The 18,838-nt window shown below is 41.4% G+C and overlaps 1 protein-coding gene across 3 annotated transcripts in view; it reads left to right on the top strand.

The window, feature by feature from the left end:
• The window catches only part of LOC115198315 (dedicator of cytokinesis protein 11), a 115,095-nt gene that overhangs the window by 83,599 nt on the left and 12,658 nt on the right, over window positions 1-18,838 (top strand). For all 3 annotated transcript variants that reach the window (XM_029760204.1, XM_029760203.1, XM_029760205.1), the window contains 5 exons: window positions 7,663-7,720; window positions 9,326-9,432; window positions 13,599-13,721; window positions 17,325-17,438; window positions 18,686-18,832. In XM_029760204.1, the coding sequence (XP_029616064.1) occupies window positions 7,663-7,720; window positions 9,326-9,432; window positions 13,599-13,721; window positions 17,325-17,438; window positions 18,686-18,832 (549 nt within the window). The remainder of the gene's footprint in view (window positions 1-7,662; window positions 7,721-9,325; window positions 9,433-13,598; window positions 13,722-17,324; window positions 17,439-18,685; window positions 18,833-18,838) is intronic.

The following is an 18,838-nucleotide window of genomic DNA, read 5'->3' as shown; positions in this document are numbered from 1 at the left end:
GAGGCAAATACATTTTTTTATAAAAATTATTATTTTTTTTAATATTTGAATTAACCAATGATATTAGGCCACACTTGGCCATGATTACAAACACCTGTGTGTCTCTTGACACTATATAAATGACTCATCTCGCAGTGTTTGTGATGATACCCTGATGAAGACAGCTTCGCTGTCGAAACGTTGGTTATTAAATTTTTGCATCTGAGCTCTTAGAGTGTGCGGCTTTCCTTTATTTTCTCGCTTTGAGGCAAATAACACTGAAACATGCATGAGAGCACCAGCTGTACCGGAAGACTGTGTGATCACGCTCTCCGCAGCTGATGTGAGTAAGACCTTTAGACAGGTCAACATTCACAAGGCCGCAGGGCCAGAAGGATTACCAGGATGTGTACTGCTAACATGCGCTGACCAACTAGCAAGTGTCTTCACTGACATTTTCAACCTCTCCCTTTCCGAGTCTGTAATACCAACATGTTTTAAGCAGACCACCACAGTGCCTGTGCTCAAGAACACTAAGGTAACATGCCTAAATGACTACCGACCCGTAGCAGTCACGTCTGTAGCCATGAAGTGCTTTGAATGGCTGGTCATGGCTCACATCAACACCATCATCCCAGAAACCCTAGACCCACTGTAGTTCTGTCCTTGAGCTGTTCTTGTCTAGTGATATTCTGTGTTATGTCATTCAGTATTATGTTTCATGTTTTGTGTGGACCCCAGGAAGAGTATCTGCTGCTTTTGCAACAGCTAATGGGGATCCTAATAAAATACCAAATACCACATTTGCATACCGCCCCAACAGATCCACTGCCCTTTCCCACCTGGACAAAAGGAACACCTATGTGAGAATGCTATTCATTGACTACAGCTCAGCGTTCAACACCATAGTGCCCTCAAAGCTCATCAAGAAGCTAAGGACCCTGGGACTAAACACCTCCCTCTGCACCTGGATCCCGGACTTCCTGAGGGGACGCCACCAGGTGGTAAGGGTAGGTAACAACACGTCCGCCACACTGATCCTCAACACAGGGGCCCCTCAGGGGTGCGTGCTCAGCCCCCTCCTGTACTCCCTGTTCACTCATGACTGCACGGCCAGGCACGACTCCAACACCATCATTAAATTTGCCGATGACACAACAGTGGTAGGCCTGATCACTGACCACCGAGACAGCCTATAGGGAGGAGGTCAGAGACCTGGCCGTGTGGTGCCCGGACAACAACCTCTTCCTCAACGTGATTAAGACTAAGGAGATGATTGTGGACTACAGGAAAAAGATGACCGAGCACGCCCATTCTCAGCAACAAGGCTGCAGTGGAGCAGGTTGAGAGCTTCAAGTTCCATGGTGTCCACATCACCAACAAACTAGCATGGTCCAAGCACACCAAGACAGTCATGAAGCGGGCACGACAAAACCTATTCCGTCTCAGGAGACTGAAAAGATTTGGCATGGGTCCTCAGATCCTCAAAAGGTTCTACAGCTGCACAGAGCATCCTGACTGGTTGCATCACTGCCTGGTATGGCAACTGCTCGACCTCCGATCACAAGGCACTACAGAGGGTCGTGCGAACGGCCCAGTACATCACTGGGGCCAAGCTTCCTGCCATCCAGGACCTTGATACCAGGCAGTCAGAGGAAGGCCCTAAAAATGGTCAAAGACTCCAGCCACCCTAGTCACAGACTGTTCTCTCTGCTACCGCACGGCAAGCGGTACCGGAGCGCCAAGTCTAGGTCCAAGAGACCATAAGACTCCTGAACATCTAGTCAAATGGCTATCCAGACTATTTTCATTGCCCCCTCCCCTCTCCACACCACTCTGTTGTCATCTATGCATAGTCAACGTTAATAACTCTACATACATGTATACAAACTACCTCAACTAACCAGTGCCCCCGCACATTGACTTAGTACCGGCACCCGCTGTATATATTGTTATTTTTTACTGCTGCTCTTTAATTACTTGTTACTTTTATCTCTTTTCTTATCCATATATTTTTTTAACTACGCTGTTGGTTAGGGGCTCGTAAGTAAGCATTACACTGTAAGGTCTTGTTGTATTCGGCGCATACCTGTTGTATTCGGCGCATACCTGTTGTATTCGGCGCATGTGACTAATAAAATTTGATTTGATCTCTTTATAGTTGCCAGCCCAAGCTTCATAAGACTTCTCTCAGTTAACTCAGAAAGGGAGAGAGAGAGTCCTAAGACCCTTACTCTATTTCATAAAGCAACCATTTGGTGCATAAATATAACATAATCTTGTAATCCTGCTACCACAACGCTCAACAGTTTCATGTGTGTATTAAGAATGGTCCACCACCCGAAGGACATCCAGCCAACTTGGCACAACTGCGGGAAGCATTGGAGTGAACATGGGCCAGCATCCATGCGGAACGCTTTTTGTAGAGTCCATGCCCCAACGAATTGAGGCTGTTCTGTGGGCAAAAGGGGGTGCAACTCAATATTAGGAAGTCATTCTCAATGTTTTTTACACTCAGTGTATGTATGTGTGTTTGGTGTGTGTGTGTTAGTGTATGGGTCAGTGCTAAAGTTTCTAAGAAGTCCCACTAAGAGCAAACCAGATGGGATGGCGTATCGCTGCAGAATGCTGTGGTAGCCATGCTGGTCAAGTATGCCTTGAATTAAAAAAAAAATCACGGACAGTGTCACCAGCAAAGCACCCCCACACCATCACACCACCTCCTTCATGCTTCAAGATGGGAACCACACATGCGGTGATGATCCGTTCACCTACTCTGCATCTCAGAAAGACACGGCGGTTGGAACCATAAATCAAAAATTTGGACTCATCAGACCAAAGGACAGATTTCCACCGGTCTAATGTCCATTGCTCATGTTTCTTGGCCCAAGCAAGTCTCTTCTTATTGGTGTCCTTCAGTAGTGGTTTCTTTGCAGCAGTTCGCTAATGAAGGCCTGATTCACGCAGTCTCCTCTGAACAGTTGATGTTGAGATGTGTCTGTTACTTGAACTCTGTGAAGCATTTATTTGGCCTGCCATTTCTGAGGCTGGTAATTCTAATGAATGTATCCTCTGCAGCAGAGATAACTCTGGGTCTTCCTTTCCTATGGCGGTCCTCATGAGAGCTAGTTTCATCATAGCGCTTGATGGTTTTTGTGACTGCACTTGAAGAAACTTTCAAAAATGTTGAACTTTTCCAGATTGACTGACCTTCATGTCTTAAATGAATGATGGACTGTTGATTCTCTTTGCTTATTTGAGCTGTTCTTGTGCTATCTTCTGTATGCCACCCCTACCTTGTCACAACACAGCTGATTGGCTGAAACGCATTAAGAAGGAAAGAAATTCCACAAATTCACTTTTAACATGGCACACCTGTTAATTGAAAGCTGGTTGAGAGAATGCCAAGAGTGTTCAAAGCTGTGATCAAGGCAAAGGGTGGCTACTTTGAATTATCTGAAATATAAAATATATTTTTATTTGTTTAACACTTTTTTGGTTACTACATGATTCCATATGTGTTATTACATAGTTTTGATGTCTTCACTATTATTCTATAATGTAGAAAATAGTATGAATAAAGAAAACCCCTGGAATGAGTAGCTGCGTCCAAATTTTGACTGGTACTGTATATACAGTTGAAGTCGGAAGTTTACATACACTTAGGTTGGAGTCATTAAAACTCGTTTTTCAACCACTCCACCAATTTCTTGTTAACAAACTATAGTTTTGGCAAGTCGGTTAGGACATCTACTTTGTGCATGACACAAGTCATTTTTACAACAACTGTTTCCAACAACTGTTTACTGTTCACAGTATCACAATTCCAGTGGGTCAGAAGTTTACATGCACTAAGTTGACTGTGCCTTTAAACAGCTTGGGAAATTCCAGAAAATGATGTCATAGCTTTAGAAGCTTCTGTTAGGCTAATTGACGTAATTTGAGTCAATTGGAGGTGTACCTGTGTATGTATTTCAAGGCCCACCTTCAAACATCATGGGAAAATCAAAAGAAATCAGCCAAGACCTCAGAAAAATAATTGTAGACCTCCACAAGTCTGGTTCATCCTTGGGAGCAATTTCCAAATGCCTGAAGATACCATGTTCATCTGTACAAACAATAGTATGCAAATATAAACACCATGTGATCACGCAGCCATCATACCGCTCAGGAAGGAGGCGCGTTCTGTCTCCTAGAGATGAACGTACTTTGGTGCGAAAAGTGCAAATCAATCCCAGAACAACAGCAAAGGACCTTGTGAAGATGCTGGAGGAAACAGCTACAAAAGTATCTATATCCACAGTAAAACAAGTCCTATATCGGCATAACCTGAAAGGCTGCTCAGCAAGGAAGAAGCCACTGCTCCAAACTGCCATAAAAAAGCCAGACTACGGTTTGCAACTGCACATGGGGACAAAGATTGTACTTTTTGGAGAAATGTCCTTTGGTCTGATGAAACAAAACTAGAACTGCTTGGCCATAATGACCATCATTATGTTTGGAGAAAAAAGGGGAGGCTTGCAAGCCGAAGAACACCATCCCAACCGTGAAGCGCGGGGGTGGCAGCATCATGTTGTGGGGGTGCTTTGCTGCAGGAGGGATTGGTGCACTTCACAAAATAGATGGCATGATGAGGCAGGAAAACTATTGAAGCAACATCATCTCAAGACATCAGTCAGGAAGTTGAAGCTTGGTCGCAAATGGGTCTTCCAAATGAACAATGACCTCAAGCATACTTCCAAAGTTGTGGCAAAATTGCTTAAGGACAAAAAAGTCAAGGTATTGGAGTGGCCATCACAAAGCCCTGACCTCAATCCTATAGAAAATTTGTGGGCAGAACTAAAAAAGCATGTGCGAGCAAGGAGGCCTACAAATCTGACTCAGTTACACCAGCTCTGTCAGGAGGAATGGGACAAAATTCACCCAATTTATTGTGGGAAGCTTGTGGAAGGCTACCAGAAACATTTGACCCAAGTTAAACAATTTAAAGGCAATGCTACCAAATACTAATTGAGTGTATGTAAACTTCTGACCCACTGGGAACTTGATTAAAGAAATAAAAGCTGAAATAAATCATTCTCTCTACTATTATTGTGACATTTCACATTCTTAAAATAAAGTGGTGATACTAACTGACCTAAGACAGGTAATTTTTACTAGGATTAAACGTTGGGAATTGTGAAAAACTGAGTTTAAACGTATTTGGCTAAGATGTATGTAAACTTTCGATTTCAATTTATTTTATTTTTTTACCAATCTAACTACATAACAACATAATGGTAATAATGTATTTGAATGGTACATCTCTATTGATAAACTGGGTAAATCAAGATGGTAACTAGGTCTAGTCACAATACAGGTTAAATGCATATTCAATAGGAGTGTATGCATGCATTGTGTTATAGAACAAATATATATCATAATAATGCTGTATTGTCAAATACACTGAATATATGACAAACAATCTCTTTCCCTTCCATTTCAGACTTATTTTATTGTGCTAATCAACAACATTTGCATAGAAGTAGCTTATTTTATATAAAGTTTATGCTGTCTCTTTAACAAGTAATGACGTCATATACGAGGCAAGTCAGTTCGCTGAGTCAGTAGAGCTTGGCTGATAGAGACCAATTTTAAGTGTCAATCAGCTTTGAATCAGCTTTGACATTGTTTTGCGAACAGTAATTAACAGTTTCAACATTTCGACATGTCTTGTCGCATTATTCAAGTTTGTTAACTTCTGCAGCATGAGTTGGGCACTAACATGATGCAGCCCAGACACCCAGTACAGGTTAAGTGGAGCAGTCACGGTGCTTTTGCACTATAAGGCGGACATCAGCTGTGATGATAGACAGAGTTGATCCGTGAGACACATTTGACAGAAGTACCGAAAGTAACAGAAATTCTAGTACTGAACCGTTTTTAATTTTCTAGTATCTAAAAAGTACACAAGTTATACCGTGCAACACTAAACACAATACAGATATCTGACTCTGAGTCAGTACAAAGTCCACACTGTGTCCTGCAGGGCATTGGGGCATGAGCCAACTCTTTTTTTTAGGACAGTGCTCAGGGGACGAGGTGGCTGAGTGGTTAAGGTGATGCACTGCTAATCCATTGTTCTCTGTACGTGTTGGTTCGAATCCCATTCTTGTTGCACAACATTTTATATTGTGGGTTCAATTCCCGCAGGGGTCACATACACATACTAATAATGGATGCGCTTACTGTACTGTACTGTGTGTCGCTTTGCATAAAAGCTTTTGCTAAGCATATATTTGTAAGTTGTAACTGTGCTGTATGCTGAGGTGGTTTGTACAATGCCTTTTATTTGCAGCCCTGAGGAACTATTGACATTAGGTTCATCCATCAGGGAGCCTGCGCTCTCTCACTCTCTCTCTCTCTGTCTGTCTGTTTGTGGCTTCTTCATATACTGAATACTTAAGCAGTTAGTGTAAACCAAGACTCATACTGCTGTGGCTGTGTGCCAGTGTCTGACTGTCAATATTGGTTTAGAATTTAGTTTCAAATAAACATAGCTAAGATGGTGACCTCACATGACTATTCCCTATATAGTGCACTACTTTTGACCAGGGCCATAGTCAAGAGTAGTTCACTAGCTACTGTATATAGAGAATAGGGTGCCTGTTGATCACAACCGATATGACTAAAGGATTCAACATGCTCAGGAAATAACACTTTATTGGCACATATAATTGTATCAGTGGAAAATACTTAGGAAATACAGTATGCTTGAGTTAACGCCAATGACTTACATCATGTGGCAGTTAGAACTGAATATTCCAGCACTCTACTTGAACTTTGTTTTTTTAAGTTTGTATGCTGTGCAGAAGGAATCTGATATGTACACTATGTAAGTGTCTGTAGCAAAGCGTTCCAACCACAGACTTTTAGGGCTGGGAATTGCCAAGGACCTCACCATACAATATTATCATGATACTTAGGTGCCGATTCGATATGTATTGTGATTCTTACAATTGTATTGAGATTCCGTACTGCAATTTTATTGCGATTTGATGTTCCACACATATTGCTCACTGTATGTCTGCTACAGAGGGACAAGAGAGAGTCATGAAAAAATGAGTTTTGATCAGTCATGGAAATAAAAGTGCTGAAAACCTGTTGGCTCACTATTAAAAAGAAGATGGAGAACAAGTTCTAGGATGAAAAATACCGGCGTTTTGGCAAAGGTACAGCCGACTAGTGCTAATTAACGCTACCCACAGTAGCATAACTTTCTTTTTTATTTAAAAATTGCAGATGGGGGGGCGGGGGGTTGGAGTATCCAGGAATTCTCCCAAGTGTTTGTTAGAGTCTAGGAAGGTAATGGTTTTCTGGAACTTGGTCTAAAAACGTCTGGTTTTAGAACCGCTGTAGCCAGACAGTGAATTTGGTCTAAAATCGTCTGGGTTTAGAACCGCTGTAACCAGACAGTCAACTTTGTCTAAAAGCCTCTGTTGTCAGGCAGGTTCATGGTTAAGGCCAAGTCTTCCTACTTCTCGATGACTCAACACGTTATGAAACAGGTTGTGTGTGTGTGTTTTGCATTCTCTTGTGTTCACATGTGGGTGTGGGTAAAGTTGTACTCTAGGTTTTTGCCTGTATCAGTTGAGTGCTTAACAACCCTAACCCCAGTAACCACTGTTTGGTGTGTCTCCACAGGCTGCTATGTGTTACATCCATGTTGCTGCACTGGTGGCAGAATACCTCAACAGGAAAAGTAAGACCGTCTTTCCTCACCTCCCATTTATGCAACTCGTTTCGCTCCACTTGTGTAACACTTTACAGTGTTACATTATTGTCAATTCACATTGTCTTTTGAGATTATTAGAGGTATTACTTTTGTTAAAACTTAATTACATTTTTTTTTTTATAAACACCAGCATGTTGGCATTCTGTTTACTCCACAATGGACTAAAGCCGTGGCACCTGTATTAGCCTATTATAAGATCTTTATTTTTTGTCCAGCCGGGATCCTTTGTACTTAACAACCCTGTCCCCAATGTTCCCTCAAATTTGTTTCCGCACTGAGCAAATTTCAGGTGCGCTGATGCGCAAACTTGAATTTTGTGAATATTCTGTGCAACTTCCCGTCGCACGTTTACTGTGAACACTGAGGCTGTACCCGCATGTTCAATGTAGGCCTACATTCCATGAGACTTCAATTTAAAAAATAAATACAAATAAAAACATGCCGGGCTTGACATTAACCTGTTTATCCACTTGTCCTTCAGACAAGGAGGTGACTGAAAATGTTGTTGTTTGATGCAAGAAACCCCTTTACAAAATACAATTTATTTTTATTGCCATACCATTATTACAGAGAATCTGACAAATATGCTACACTCTGCCTATTGACTACTTAGCTCATTCAAGCCTTCTCAAAATACAACACTGCCCCTTTATGACATAAAAAAGCTCTTTACTTGACTCACTTTTCAAAGATGGAAATGTACTCATTTTGTGTTCTTGTAGGAAGCGACCACTCCCTCATTGCTGACTAGAAATTAGCTATATCTGGGCTAGTAACTCACTAACTAGCAAAGAATATGAACAAATGTGCACGCGTGGCTACATGCAGCTCTCACTTTGATCTCAAAACAAGCGCATCTACTCAGGATCGCTCATGCTGTAAACACAGTCCAGTTCAAAGTGAATGGCAAAGATCCATATATGGCAATGGCTATTTGCATATAGGCCTACTGCAGCTCTGATTGGTTATGGCGCACCAGTCTGTGAATCTTGCATAGTTCGTTTTTTTGTGGTATATTACACAGTAGAGTGAAATGTTGATAGTGTTAACTAAAGGGGAAAACTGTAGAAAGTTGAGTGGTGTTAATCTCGTGCTTCTCGGCGCAGGCTCATATTTATTCTGTGTGGCAGTCCGAGGGGAGCTGTCTAACTAATTTCCAAACAAAGCGAGCCGACAGGGAACTGATGCATGATATCACAGCACGAAAAACAACATCTTATCTTTCAGTCTGGCCAGCAACAGGTCCGAAATAAATACACACCTTTAACTGAATCATAATCACAACGTCTACAGTGTCATTGCTTTTCTTGTTCATGATTTAATACATGCTCCATATATTTACTGGAAATCCTTTAATACATCAACCACTGGCACCATAATAAAGAACGTCACTTGGAGCAGCAACACAGTCTGAGAATGCCTCTCCTAAATAATGTGCTGGGCCTCGTCTCATGTTGGCTGAAGTGCGGTCTACTCCCCTCCTACACCCAATATTGGGTGAAAGAATGACGTAAAATATAGGGACTGGAGGTCTGTCTTTTGTTGCTATGGTCACTGTTGTTTTTCTTTCAGAGATGTTCCCCAGTGGCCTGGCAGCCTTCAAGAGGATCACTCTGAACATCGAAGAGGAGGCCGCCATGAAGGAAGACACAGGAATGCAGGATGTCTACTACACAGAGGTTGTGTGTGTGTGTGTGTGCGTGCGTGCGTGCGTGCGTGCGATGATATAATGACAATCTTATCTTCATACGGTTATAACCACATAGTTAACGGCAGAGTCAGCAAGACTTTGCTCTCACAGTCACACACAGTATCTGTGCATGTGCACGGTTTCGTTTCACGCTCTTACAACATGGTAGCCATGGGATCAGAACAGAGGAGAAGTTTAGCCTCTGGCTCCAACGCTGTCTTCCCTGTGGCTCAGTTGGTAGAGCATGGTGTGTGCAACGCCTGGGTTGTGGGTTTGATTCCCACGGGGGGCCAGTACAAAAACCAAAAAAATGCATGAAATGAAATGTATGCATTCACTACTGTAAGTCGCTCTGGATAAGAGCGTCTGCTAAGTGACTAAAATGTAAATGTAACGCTCTTAGATGTTGCGGACAGTAACCCACTATGCTGTTTACTTTGTGCATCTACGTCATATCGCTGACTCTACCTTTAATTAACTGTAAATAGAAGGCTCCGGTGGTTGATATAGCATGTTGATTCATCTCTGGTTCATGGTTGATAGTTTTTTCATATTATAACAGCTGTTTATTTTGGCTTGGCCTGACTGTATCTCCTGATCTGGTCCCAGATCTGTTTGTGCTATCTTGCCAAGTCCTATGGTCATTCTAATGATTGTGTGTGAGCTCATGTTTTATTATTCTCTTTCAATATTAGAACCGCCGTATTTAGCTTATCTTGTTTACCTTGCCTTCAGAAAGTATTCACATCCCTTGACTTGTTCCACATTTTGTTGTGTTACAGCCTAAATTTAAAATGGATTAAATTGAGATTTACTGGCTTACACACAATGCCCCATAATGTCAGAGTGGAATTATATTTTTAGAAATGTTTCCAAATTAATAAGAAATGAAAAGGTGAAATGTTTTCAGTCAGTAAGTATTCAACCCCTTTGTTATAGCAAGCCTTAATATGTTCAGGAGTAAAAATGTGCTTAACAAGTCACATAAGTTGCATGGACTCACTCTGTGCAATAATAGTGTTTAACATGATTTTTTTAATGACTACCTTTTTTAAGGTCCCTCAGTCAGGCAGCAATTTTCAAACACAGATTCAACCCCAAAAAACAGGGAGGTTTTCCAATACCTCGCAAAGAAGGGCACCTATTGGTAGATGGGTAAAAAAAAAAGCAGACATTGAAAATCCCTTTGAGCATGGTGAAGTTATTAATTACACTTTGGATGGTGTATCAATACACCCAGTCACTGCAAAGATACAGGCATCCTTCCTAACTCACTTGCTGGAGAGGAAGGAAACCGCTCAGGGATTTCACCATGAGGCCAATTGTGACTTTAAAACAGAGTTTAATGGCTGTGATAGGAGAAATCTAAGGATAGATCAACAACATTCTAGTTACTCTAAGTCAAATCAAATCAAAGTTTATTTGTCACGTGCGCCGAATACAACAGGTGTAGACCTTACAGTGAAATGCTTACTTACAGGCTCTAACCAATAGTGCGAAAAAAAGATGTGTGTGTGTGTGTGTGTGTGTGGGTAGGTAAAGAAATAAAACAACAGTAAAAAGACATTTGAAAATAAGAGTAGCAAGGCTATCTACAGACACCGGTTAGTCAGGCTTATTGAGGTAGTATGTATAGTTAAAGTGACTATGCATATAAGATAAACAGAGAGTAGCGAGGGGGGGCAGGGGGAGGGCACACAATGCAAATAGTCCGGGTAACCATTTGGTTACTTGTTCAGGAGTCTTATGGCTTGGGGGTAAAAACTGTTGAAAAGCCTTTTTGTCCTAGAATTGGCACTCCGGTACCGCTTGACATGCGGTAGTAGAGAGAACAGGGTATGACTGGGGTGGCTGGGGTTTTTGACAATTTTCAGGGCCTTCCTCTGACACCGCCTTGTGTAGAGGTCCTGGATGGCAGGCAGCTTTACCCCAGTGTTGTACTGGGTCGTACACACTACCCTCTGAAGTGCCTTGCGGTCGGAGGCCGAGCAATTGCCGTACCAGGCAGTGATGCAACCGGTCAGGATGCTCTCGATGTTGCAGCTGTAGAACCTTTTGAGGATCTCAGGACCCATGCCAAATCTTTTTAGTTTCCTGAGGGGGAATAGGCTTTGTCGTGCCTTCTTCACGACTGTCTTGGTGTGCTTGGACCATTCTAATTTGTTGTTGATGTGGACACCAAGGAATTTGAAGCTCTCAACCTGCTCCACTACAGCCCCGTCAATGAGAATGGGGACATGCTCGGTGCTCCTTTTTCTGTAGTCCACAATCATCTCCTAGTCTTGGTTACGTTGAGGGATAGGTTGTTATTCTGGCACCACCCGGCCAGGTCTCTGACCTCCTCCCTATATGCTGTCTCGTTGTTGTCGGTGATCAGGTCTACCACTGTTGTGTCGTCAGCAAACTTAATGATGGTGTTGGAGTCGTGCCTGGCCATGCAGTCGTGGGTGAACAGGGAGTACAGGAGGGGACTGAGCACGCACCCCTGGGGAGCTCCAGTGTTGAGGATCAGCGTGGCAGATGTGTTGCTACCTACCCTCACCACCTGGGGGCGGCCCGTCAGGAAGTCCAGGATCCAGTTGCAGAGGGAGGTGTTTAGTCCCAGGTTCCTTAGCTTAGTGATGAGCTTTGAGTGTTGAACACTATGGTGTTGACCTGTTCACCGGACGTGCTACCTGTCCCAGACCTGCTGTTTTCAACTCTCTAGAGACAGCAGGAGCGGTAGAGATACTCTCAAAGATCGGCTATGAACAAGCCAACTGACACTTACTCTTGTGTTACTGACTTGTTGCACCCTCGACAACTACTATGATTATTATTATTTGACCATGCTGGTAATTTATGAACATTTGAACATCTTGGCCATGTGCTGTTATAATCTCCACCCGGCACAGCCAGAAGAGGACTGGCCACCCCTCATAGCCTGGTTCCTCTCTAGGTTTCTTCCTAGGTTTTGGCCTTTCTAGGGAGTTTTTCCTAGCCACCGTGCTTCTACACCTGCATTGCTTGCTGTTTGGGGTTTTAGGCTGGGTTTCTGTACAGCACTTTGAGATATCAGCTGATGTAAGAAGGGCTATATAAATAGATTTGATTTTGATTTGAACGCTGAGCTGTAGTCAATGAATAGCATTCTCACATAGGTGTTCCTTTTGTCCAGGTGGGAAAGGGCAGTGTGGAGTGCAAGAGAGATTGCATCATCTGTGGATCTGTTTGGGCGGTATGCAAATTGGAGTGAAAAGAAGGAAGCCTGTACAGAATAAAAAATATTCCAAAACATGCATTCTGTTTGCAATAAGACACTAAAGTAAAACAGCAAAAAAGGTCCTGAATACAAAGCGTTATGTATGAGCAAATCCAACACAACACATCACTGAGTACCACTCTCCATATTTTCAAGCATGATGGTGGCTGCATCATGTTATGGGTATGCTTGTCATCGACAAGAGCTAGGGGTTTTTTTAGGATAAAAATAAACGAAATAGAGCTAAGCACAGGCAAAATCCTAGAGGAAAACCTGGTTGTCTGCTTTCCAACAGACACTGGGAGGCAAATTCACCTTTCAGCAGGACAATAACTTAAAACGCAAGGCCAAATATACACTGGAGTTGCTTACCAAGACGGCATTGAATGTTCCTGAGTGGCCTAGTTACAGTTTTGCCTGTTATCGGCTTGAAAATCAATGGAAAGGCTTGAAAATGTCTGTCTAGAAATGATCAACTTGACAGAGCTTGAAGATTTTTTTTTAAAGAATAATGTGAAAATATTATACAATCCAGGTGTGCAAAGCTTTTAGACTTACCCAGAAATACTCACAGCTGTAATCGCTGCCATTAGTGATTCTAACATGTATTGACTCAAGGGTGTGAATACTTATGTAAATTACATATTTCTGTATTTCATTTTCAATACATTTATAAAAATGTCTAAAAACATGTTTTCACTTTGTCATGATGTGGTATTGTGTTTAGATAGGTGAGAATGTTTTATGTAATCTATTTTTAATTCAGACTGTAACACAACAAAATGTGGAATAAGTCTTTCTGAAGTCACTGTACACCAATATAGCAGGCTCTAGCTTGTAATCCGCTGATGCCTATTGATGTTGGCTTGGCCCTGGCTGTTTTCACTGACTGTGTTTCCTGGTCTGCCCTACAGGAGGTCTTAGTGGAGCGTCTAGAGCTCTGTGTAGAGGGGCTGTGGAAGGCAGAGAGATACGAGCTGATTACACACGTCGCCAAGCTCATTATCCCTGTCTACGAGAAACGCCACGAGTTCCAGGTACGAGCCAAACACACACACACACACAACCATACACACATAAACAAGACTGAAATGTCAATTGAATCATCAAGAACAATGTTTACGCAGTGTCTTTGTAAACTGGAAGCAGCTGTGAGAGGAGTCTATCTGGCTGAATTAGTAGTAGCAGTAGTAGTTTTTAAAATACCCAAAACCATTCTGTGATTGAATGCAGTTGTCCGTGGGAAAAGGGCTACTTTGTGAATCCCACAATAAGGATTCTATTGTCAGATTGAGACAATTACATTAAAGGGCACAGACAATATTGACTACTTCCTGTTTGTCTCTGTGAAGCTTTCCAATACTCTGTCCCTTGTGTTTATACAGCATAAATAAGCTCAGCCAGTCAGTTTATGGAATAAGTCCTCAAACTAAAATACTGTCCATGAGAAGTTTACCCTAATCATGTTCCACTCGCCATCTTCTCATGCTAGGACTGTCTTCTCTTTGGATCTGGCTTCTTTTTTTTTTTAAGTAGTGCACTACTTTTGACCAAAGCCTCTATAGGCCCTGGTCAAAAGTAGTGCGCTAAATAGGGAATAGGGTGCCATTTGGAATGCTGACTCTGTGTTGTGTCTGTTGCCAGTGGCACATTCCTGTGGCCGATTTCTGTTCTCACTCACACTCTGAGGAGTGAGACACAGATTTTGTTTTAATAGGGTGGTACATAAGCCTCCTGCTGATTTACTGTACATGTCATGCAGTGTAATAGTTCCCGAAAATATCACACACACACACACACACACACATACGCACTCATACACACACACACACAGGGTTGCAAAGGGAGGGTACATTACTGGAAACCAACGTTTCCTCTAAGCTGCGCAATTGCGCAGACAGAACAGCTCCCCAGGATTGCTGCACAGAGTGCAGAAGAAATATCAGCCCAGGGAGAGAGGAGTTTTCCCTGAAAGTGATCACTATCAATGTTTCCCTGTACTGTGGCAATTGTGATCTAATCAATGTGATATTAGCCACTTTCAATGCAAAATAACAAAACAAACTTTTTGTTGTAGACAGAACGCATCGGAGTAGGATTCTATTGGCATGACTAAGCCCGTACTCTACACAGACCAGTGTGGCATAACCAATCAGAGCTGCAGTAGGCCTATATGCAAATAGATCATTGCCATATATGGATCTGTGCCATTTACTTTGAACTGGACAGTGTTTACAGCAGTGGTCCTGAGTAGATGCTCTTGTTTTGAGATCAAAGCAAGAGCTGCATGTAGCAACGTGTGCACATGTTGTTCATGTCCTTTGCTAGTTAGTGAGTTATTAGCCCAGTTCTAGATCATTTGTAGTCAGTAATAGGGGAGTGATTGGTTCCTACGAGCATAAAATGTGGGTACAGCCTCAGTGTTCACAGTAAACTTCACATTCAAGTTTGCACACAGCAGACCTGACATTTGCTCAGTGCTGTAAAGAATTAGATGGAACATTGCTGTGAACTTTCAAAGTTTACCAGTAAACTACACAAATGTTGGTATCTTTCAAGGATTTTATGTAATCTATTTTAAGACATTTATTGACCGTTTTGGGTACTTCAGGTAGCCTAGTGGTTAGTGTTGGGCCAGTAACTGAAAGGTTGCTAGATCGAATCCCTGAGCTGACAAGATAAAAATCTGTCGTTCTGCCCCTGAACAAGGCAGTTAACCCACTGTTCCTCGGCCATCATTGTAAATAAGAATTTGTTCTTGCCTAGTTAAATAAAAAATGTGAAATTCAAATAATCTCTAGCCATCTCTCTGGCCTTATCACATGTAAAATATACTGATCAAAAATATAAAAGCAACATGCTATAAGGAAATCAGTCAATCAAAATAAATTCATCAGGCCCTAATCTATGGATTTCACATGATTGGAAATACAGATATGCAGTGGTGCAAAGTGCTTAAGTAAAAATGCATGAAAGTACTATTTAAGTCGTTTTTTAGGGTAACTTTACTATTAATATTTTTCATAACTTTTTCTTTTACTTCACTATATTCCTAAAGAAAATGATGTACTTTGTACTCCATACATTTTCCCTGTCACCCAAAAGTACTCGTTACATTTTGAATGCTTAGTAGGACAGGAAAATGGTCTAATTCGCACACTTATCAAGAGAACATCCCTGGTCATCCCTACTACCTCTGATCTGGCAGACTCACTTAACACAGATGCTTCATTTGTAAATTATGTCTGAGTGTTGGAGTGTGCCTCTGGCTATCCGTAAATTTAAAAAACAAGATGCTGTCTGGTTTGCTTAATATAAGGAATTTGAAATAATTTATATTTTTACTTTTGATACTTAAGTATATCTTCGCAATTACATTAACTTTTGATACTTAAGTATATTTAAAACCAAATACTTTTAAACTTTTACTCAAGTAGCATTTTGCTGGTTGACTTTCACTTTTACTTAAGTAATTTTCTATTAAGGTATCTCAGTTTTACTCAAGTATGACAATTGGGTACTTTTTCCACCCCTGCAAATATGTCTATGTTGGTCACAGATACCTACAAAAAATGGGCCTCACAATGTGCCTCAGGATCTCATCACGGTATTTTTGTGCATTCAAATTGCGATCGCTAAAATGCAATTGTGTTCGTTGTCCGTAGCTTATGCCTGCCCATACCATAACCCCACCGCCACTATGGGGCACTCTGTTCACAATGTTGATATCAGCAAACCACTCGCCCACATGACGCCGTACATGGGCGAGGTCTGTGGTTGTGAGGCCAGTTGGACTTACTGCCAAATTCTCTAAAACGACATTGGAGAAATGAACATTAAATTCTCTGGCAACAGCTCTGGTGGATTTTCCTGCAGTCAGCATGCCAATTACACGCTCCCTCAAAACAAATGAGAAATGCTCACTAACAGGGATGTAATCAAATTTGAGCCAAAATTTGAGAGTTATAAGGATTTTGTGCATATGGAAAATTTCAGGGATCTTATATTTCAGCTCATGAAACATGGGACCAACACTTTATATGTTGTGTTTATATTATTATTCAGTGTATATGAAATAATAAAAAATAGAATGCCAGAGCTGTAAAATATTATCCTAAATATAAACCTTTAACTTAGTGAATACCTTTGGTGTTTAATATCCGTGTTTAATATCAGGGAAATATATTTCAATTTTTCTTAAATCCTTATTTATTTATTTACTATGTCCAAATGTATTTGTTGTCAATGTTTCAGCGCCAAACTGGTGGCAGTTGTGAAGAAAACTCGAATAGTTGCAGAGTTCATTTAAAATAATGCCATTGTTGATTAATGCTTTTTTTAAATTAATTAGGCTATTTTCTCTTGAACCATATGGTCTATCTACTAGAAACTCATGGACAATATGGACACAGATATAAGTTTTAAAAGTTATTCAGCTATAAATTACCAACGTTCCGATATATATTTTATGTTCATTACAGAAGATTCCAGTAACTTAAGTAAATTACTGGTAACTTTTCAACCGTACATGCACACACATACATACACTCAACAATGACGTGCACACTAATGAGTAAATACACTCAAACACACATACAAACACACACACTTATACCCAGTTTTGTGTATGTTTCCTTCAGAAACTGAGCCGTCTGTATGACACGCTGCACAGAGCCTACAATAAGATCCTGGAGGTCCTGCATACAGGCCGGAGACTGCTGGGGACCTACTTCAGAGTGGCCTTCTACGGGCAGGTGGGTCGGCATTATGGACAAAAGATGAAAGACGCAAGTTCACCTTGTGTTTTCCTTCCCATTCTCTTTTTATAGCTGTGAAACACACTTATTCTGGTTCAGACAGAGACACTGGGGATGAACTGTAGTCGTTGGCTCCTTTCCGATATCCACACTAGCATACCACTTCTAAGTAAACAATGGATTGGGCATTAACCGGTACGCTAGTATGGACATCAGATTATAAGATAATCATTGTTTAGTATGCTGGCTCAACCAATGGTTCTTCTCTTGTCAGGGATGGAGTGCCCGTTACTTGGGGAACTCGTCGCATTAAAAAGAGACCATGCATTTTTGCTGCATATTTTTGAGGTGTTATCTTCCTCTCTCTCTTCTATTTTTTTGGGGGGGAGAAAATAACAACAATAGTGCTGGTCTGTCATGTTGTTGGTAGCATCATCGAGGTACCTGCGGTCATCTTTTAACCATATCTGATATCAGTCCACATCCAGTGCCTGTGAACCCTACAATGTGGTGTTCTCTCTTGGTAACTTCCCTACCTGACAGATGGAGATTAGATGAAGGTGGAATTACACCAATCCCTTAGAGGCTAGTGGCCTCTGAGGAGGACGGTTGTGACAGGGCTTAAACGCCGGAGAGAAAAAAAACACCTAGAAGGCTTAGATTAAGTTTCACTTCTCTCTTCAGATATATAAGGGACGATGTGTATCTGAGTCTATATGTGATGCTTTTTATTTTGAGCTGTTTGGCGATTCCTAAGGCCCAGTGTCTCAGTTACTTTACAGTATCACAAACAGCCTTGTTTCAGATAGATGGATGTTAGAACATTATGAATTCATGTTTAATTGTAATGTTTTCTGACGCTGTACACTACATTAAAAAAAATCCAATAAAGATATTGTTAAAAATGTATATATTATACATTTTGAGAAAAGCACAGCTGTAAAGCCATATTACAACATATTCCAGGAAATATCAGAGAGCATTATACATTTGTTATATAATGCATTGCTTGCTGTTTGGGGTTTTAGGCTGGGTTTCTGTACAGCACTTTGTGACATCAGTGGATGTAAGAAGGGCTATATAAAAACATTTGATGTATTTATTGCACATTTGGGAGACTAGTTGAATTATGACTGAGTATTTTCCTCCTGAGTAGGCTGCAGCTGTTGTTGTTTTCCTTGCTTAGTAATGAAACCAGCATGAACATCCCACTGCCTCCAATGGCTACTTTGTGTTGTTGACAGGGCTACTTCGAGGAGGAGGACGGAAAGGAGTATGTGTACAAGGAGCCCAAACTCACTGGCCTATCAGAGATCTCTCAGCGCCTTCTAGGGCTCTACGGGGACAAGTTTGGAACGGAAAGCGTCAAGATCATCCAAGACTCCAACAAGGTAGTA

The sequence above is a fragment of the Salmo trutta genome, chromosome 8, assembly GCF_901001165.1.
Source record: "Salmo trutta chromosome 8, fSalTru1.1, whole genome shotgun sequence".
Classification (NCBI taxonomy): domain Eukaryota; kingdom Metazoa; phylum Chordata; class Actinopteri; order Salmoniformes; family Salmonidae; genus Salmo; species Salmo trutta.
Note: the sequence above shows the minus strand (reverse complement) of the source record. Positions and strands in the feature narration are given on the sequence as shown.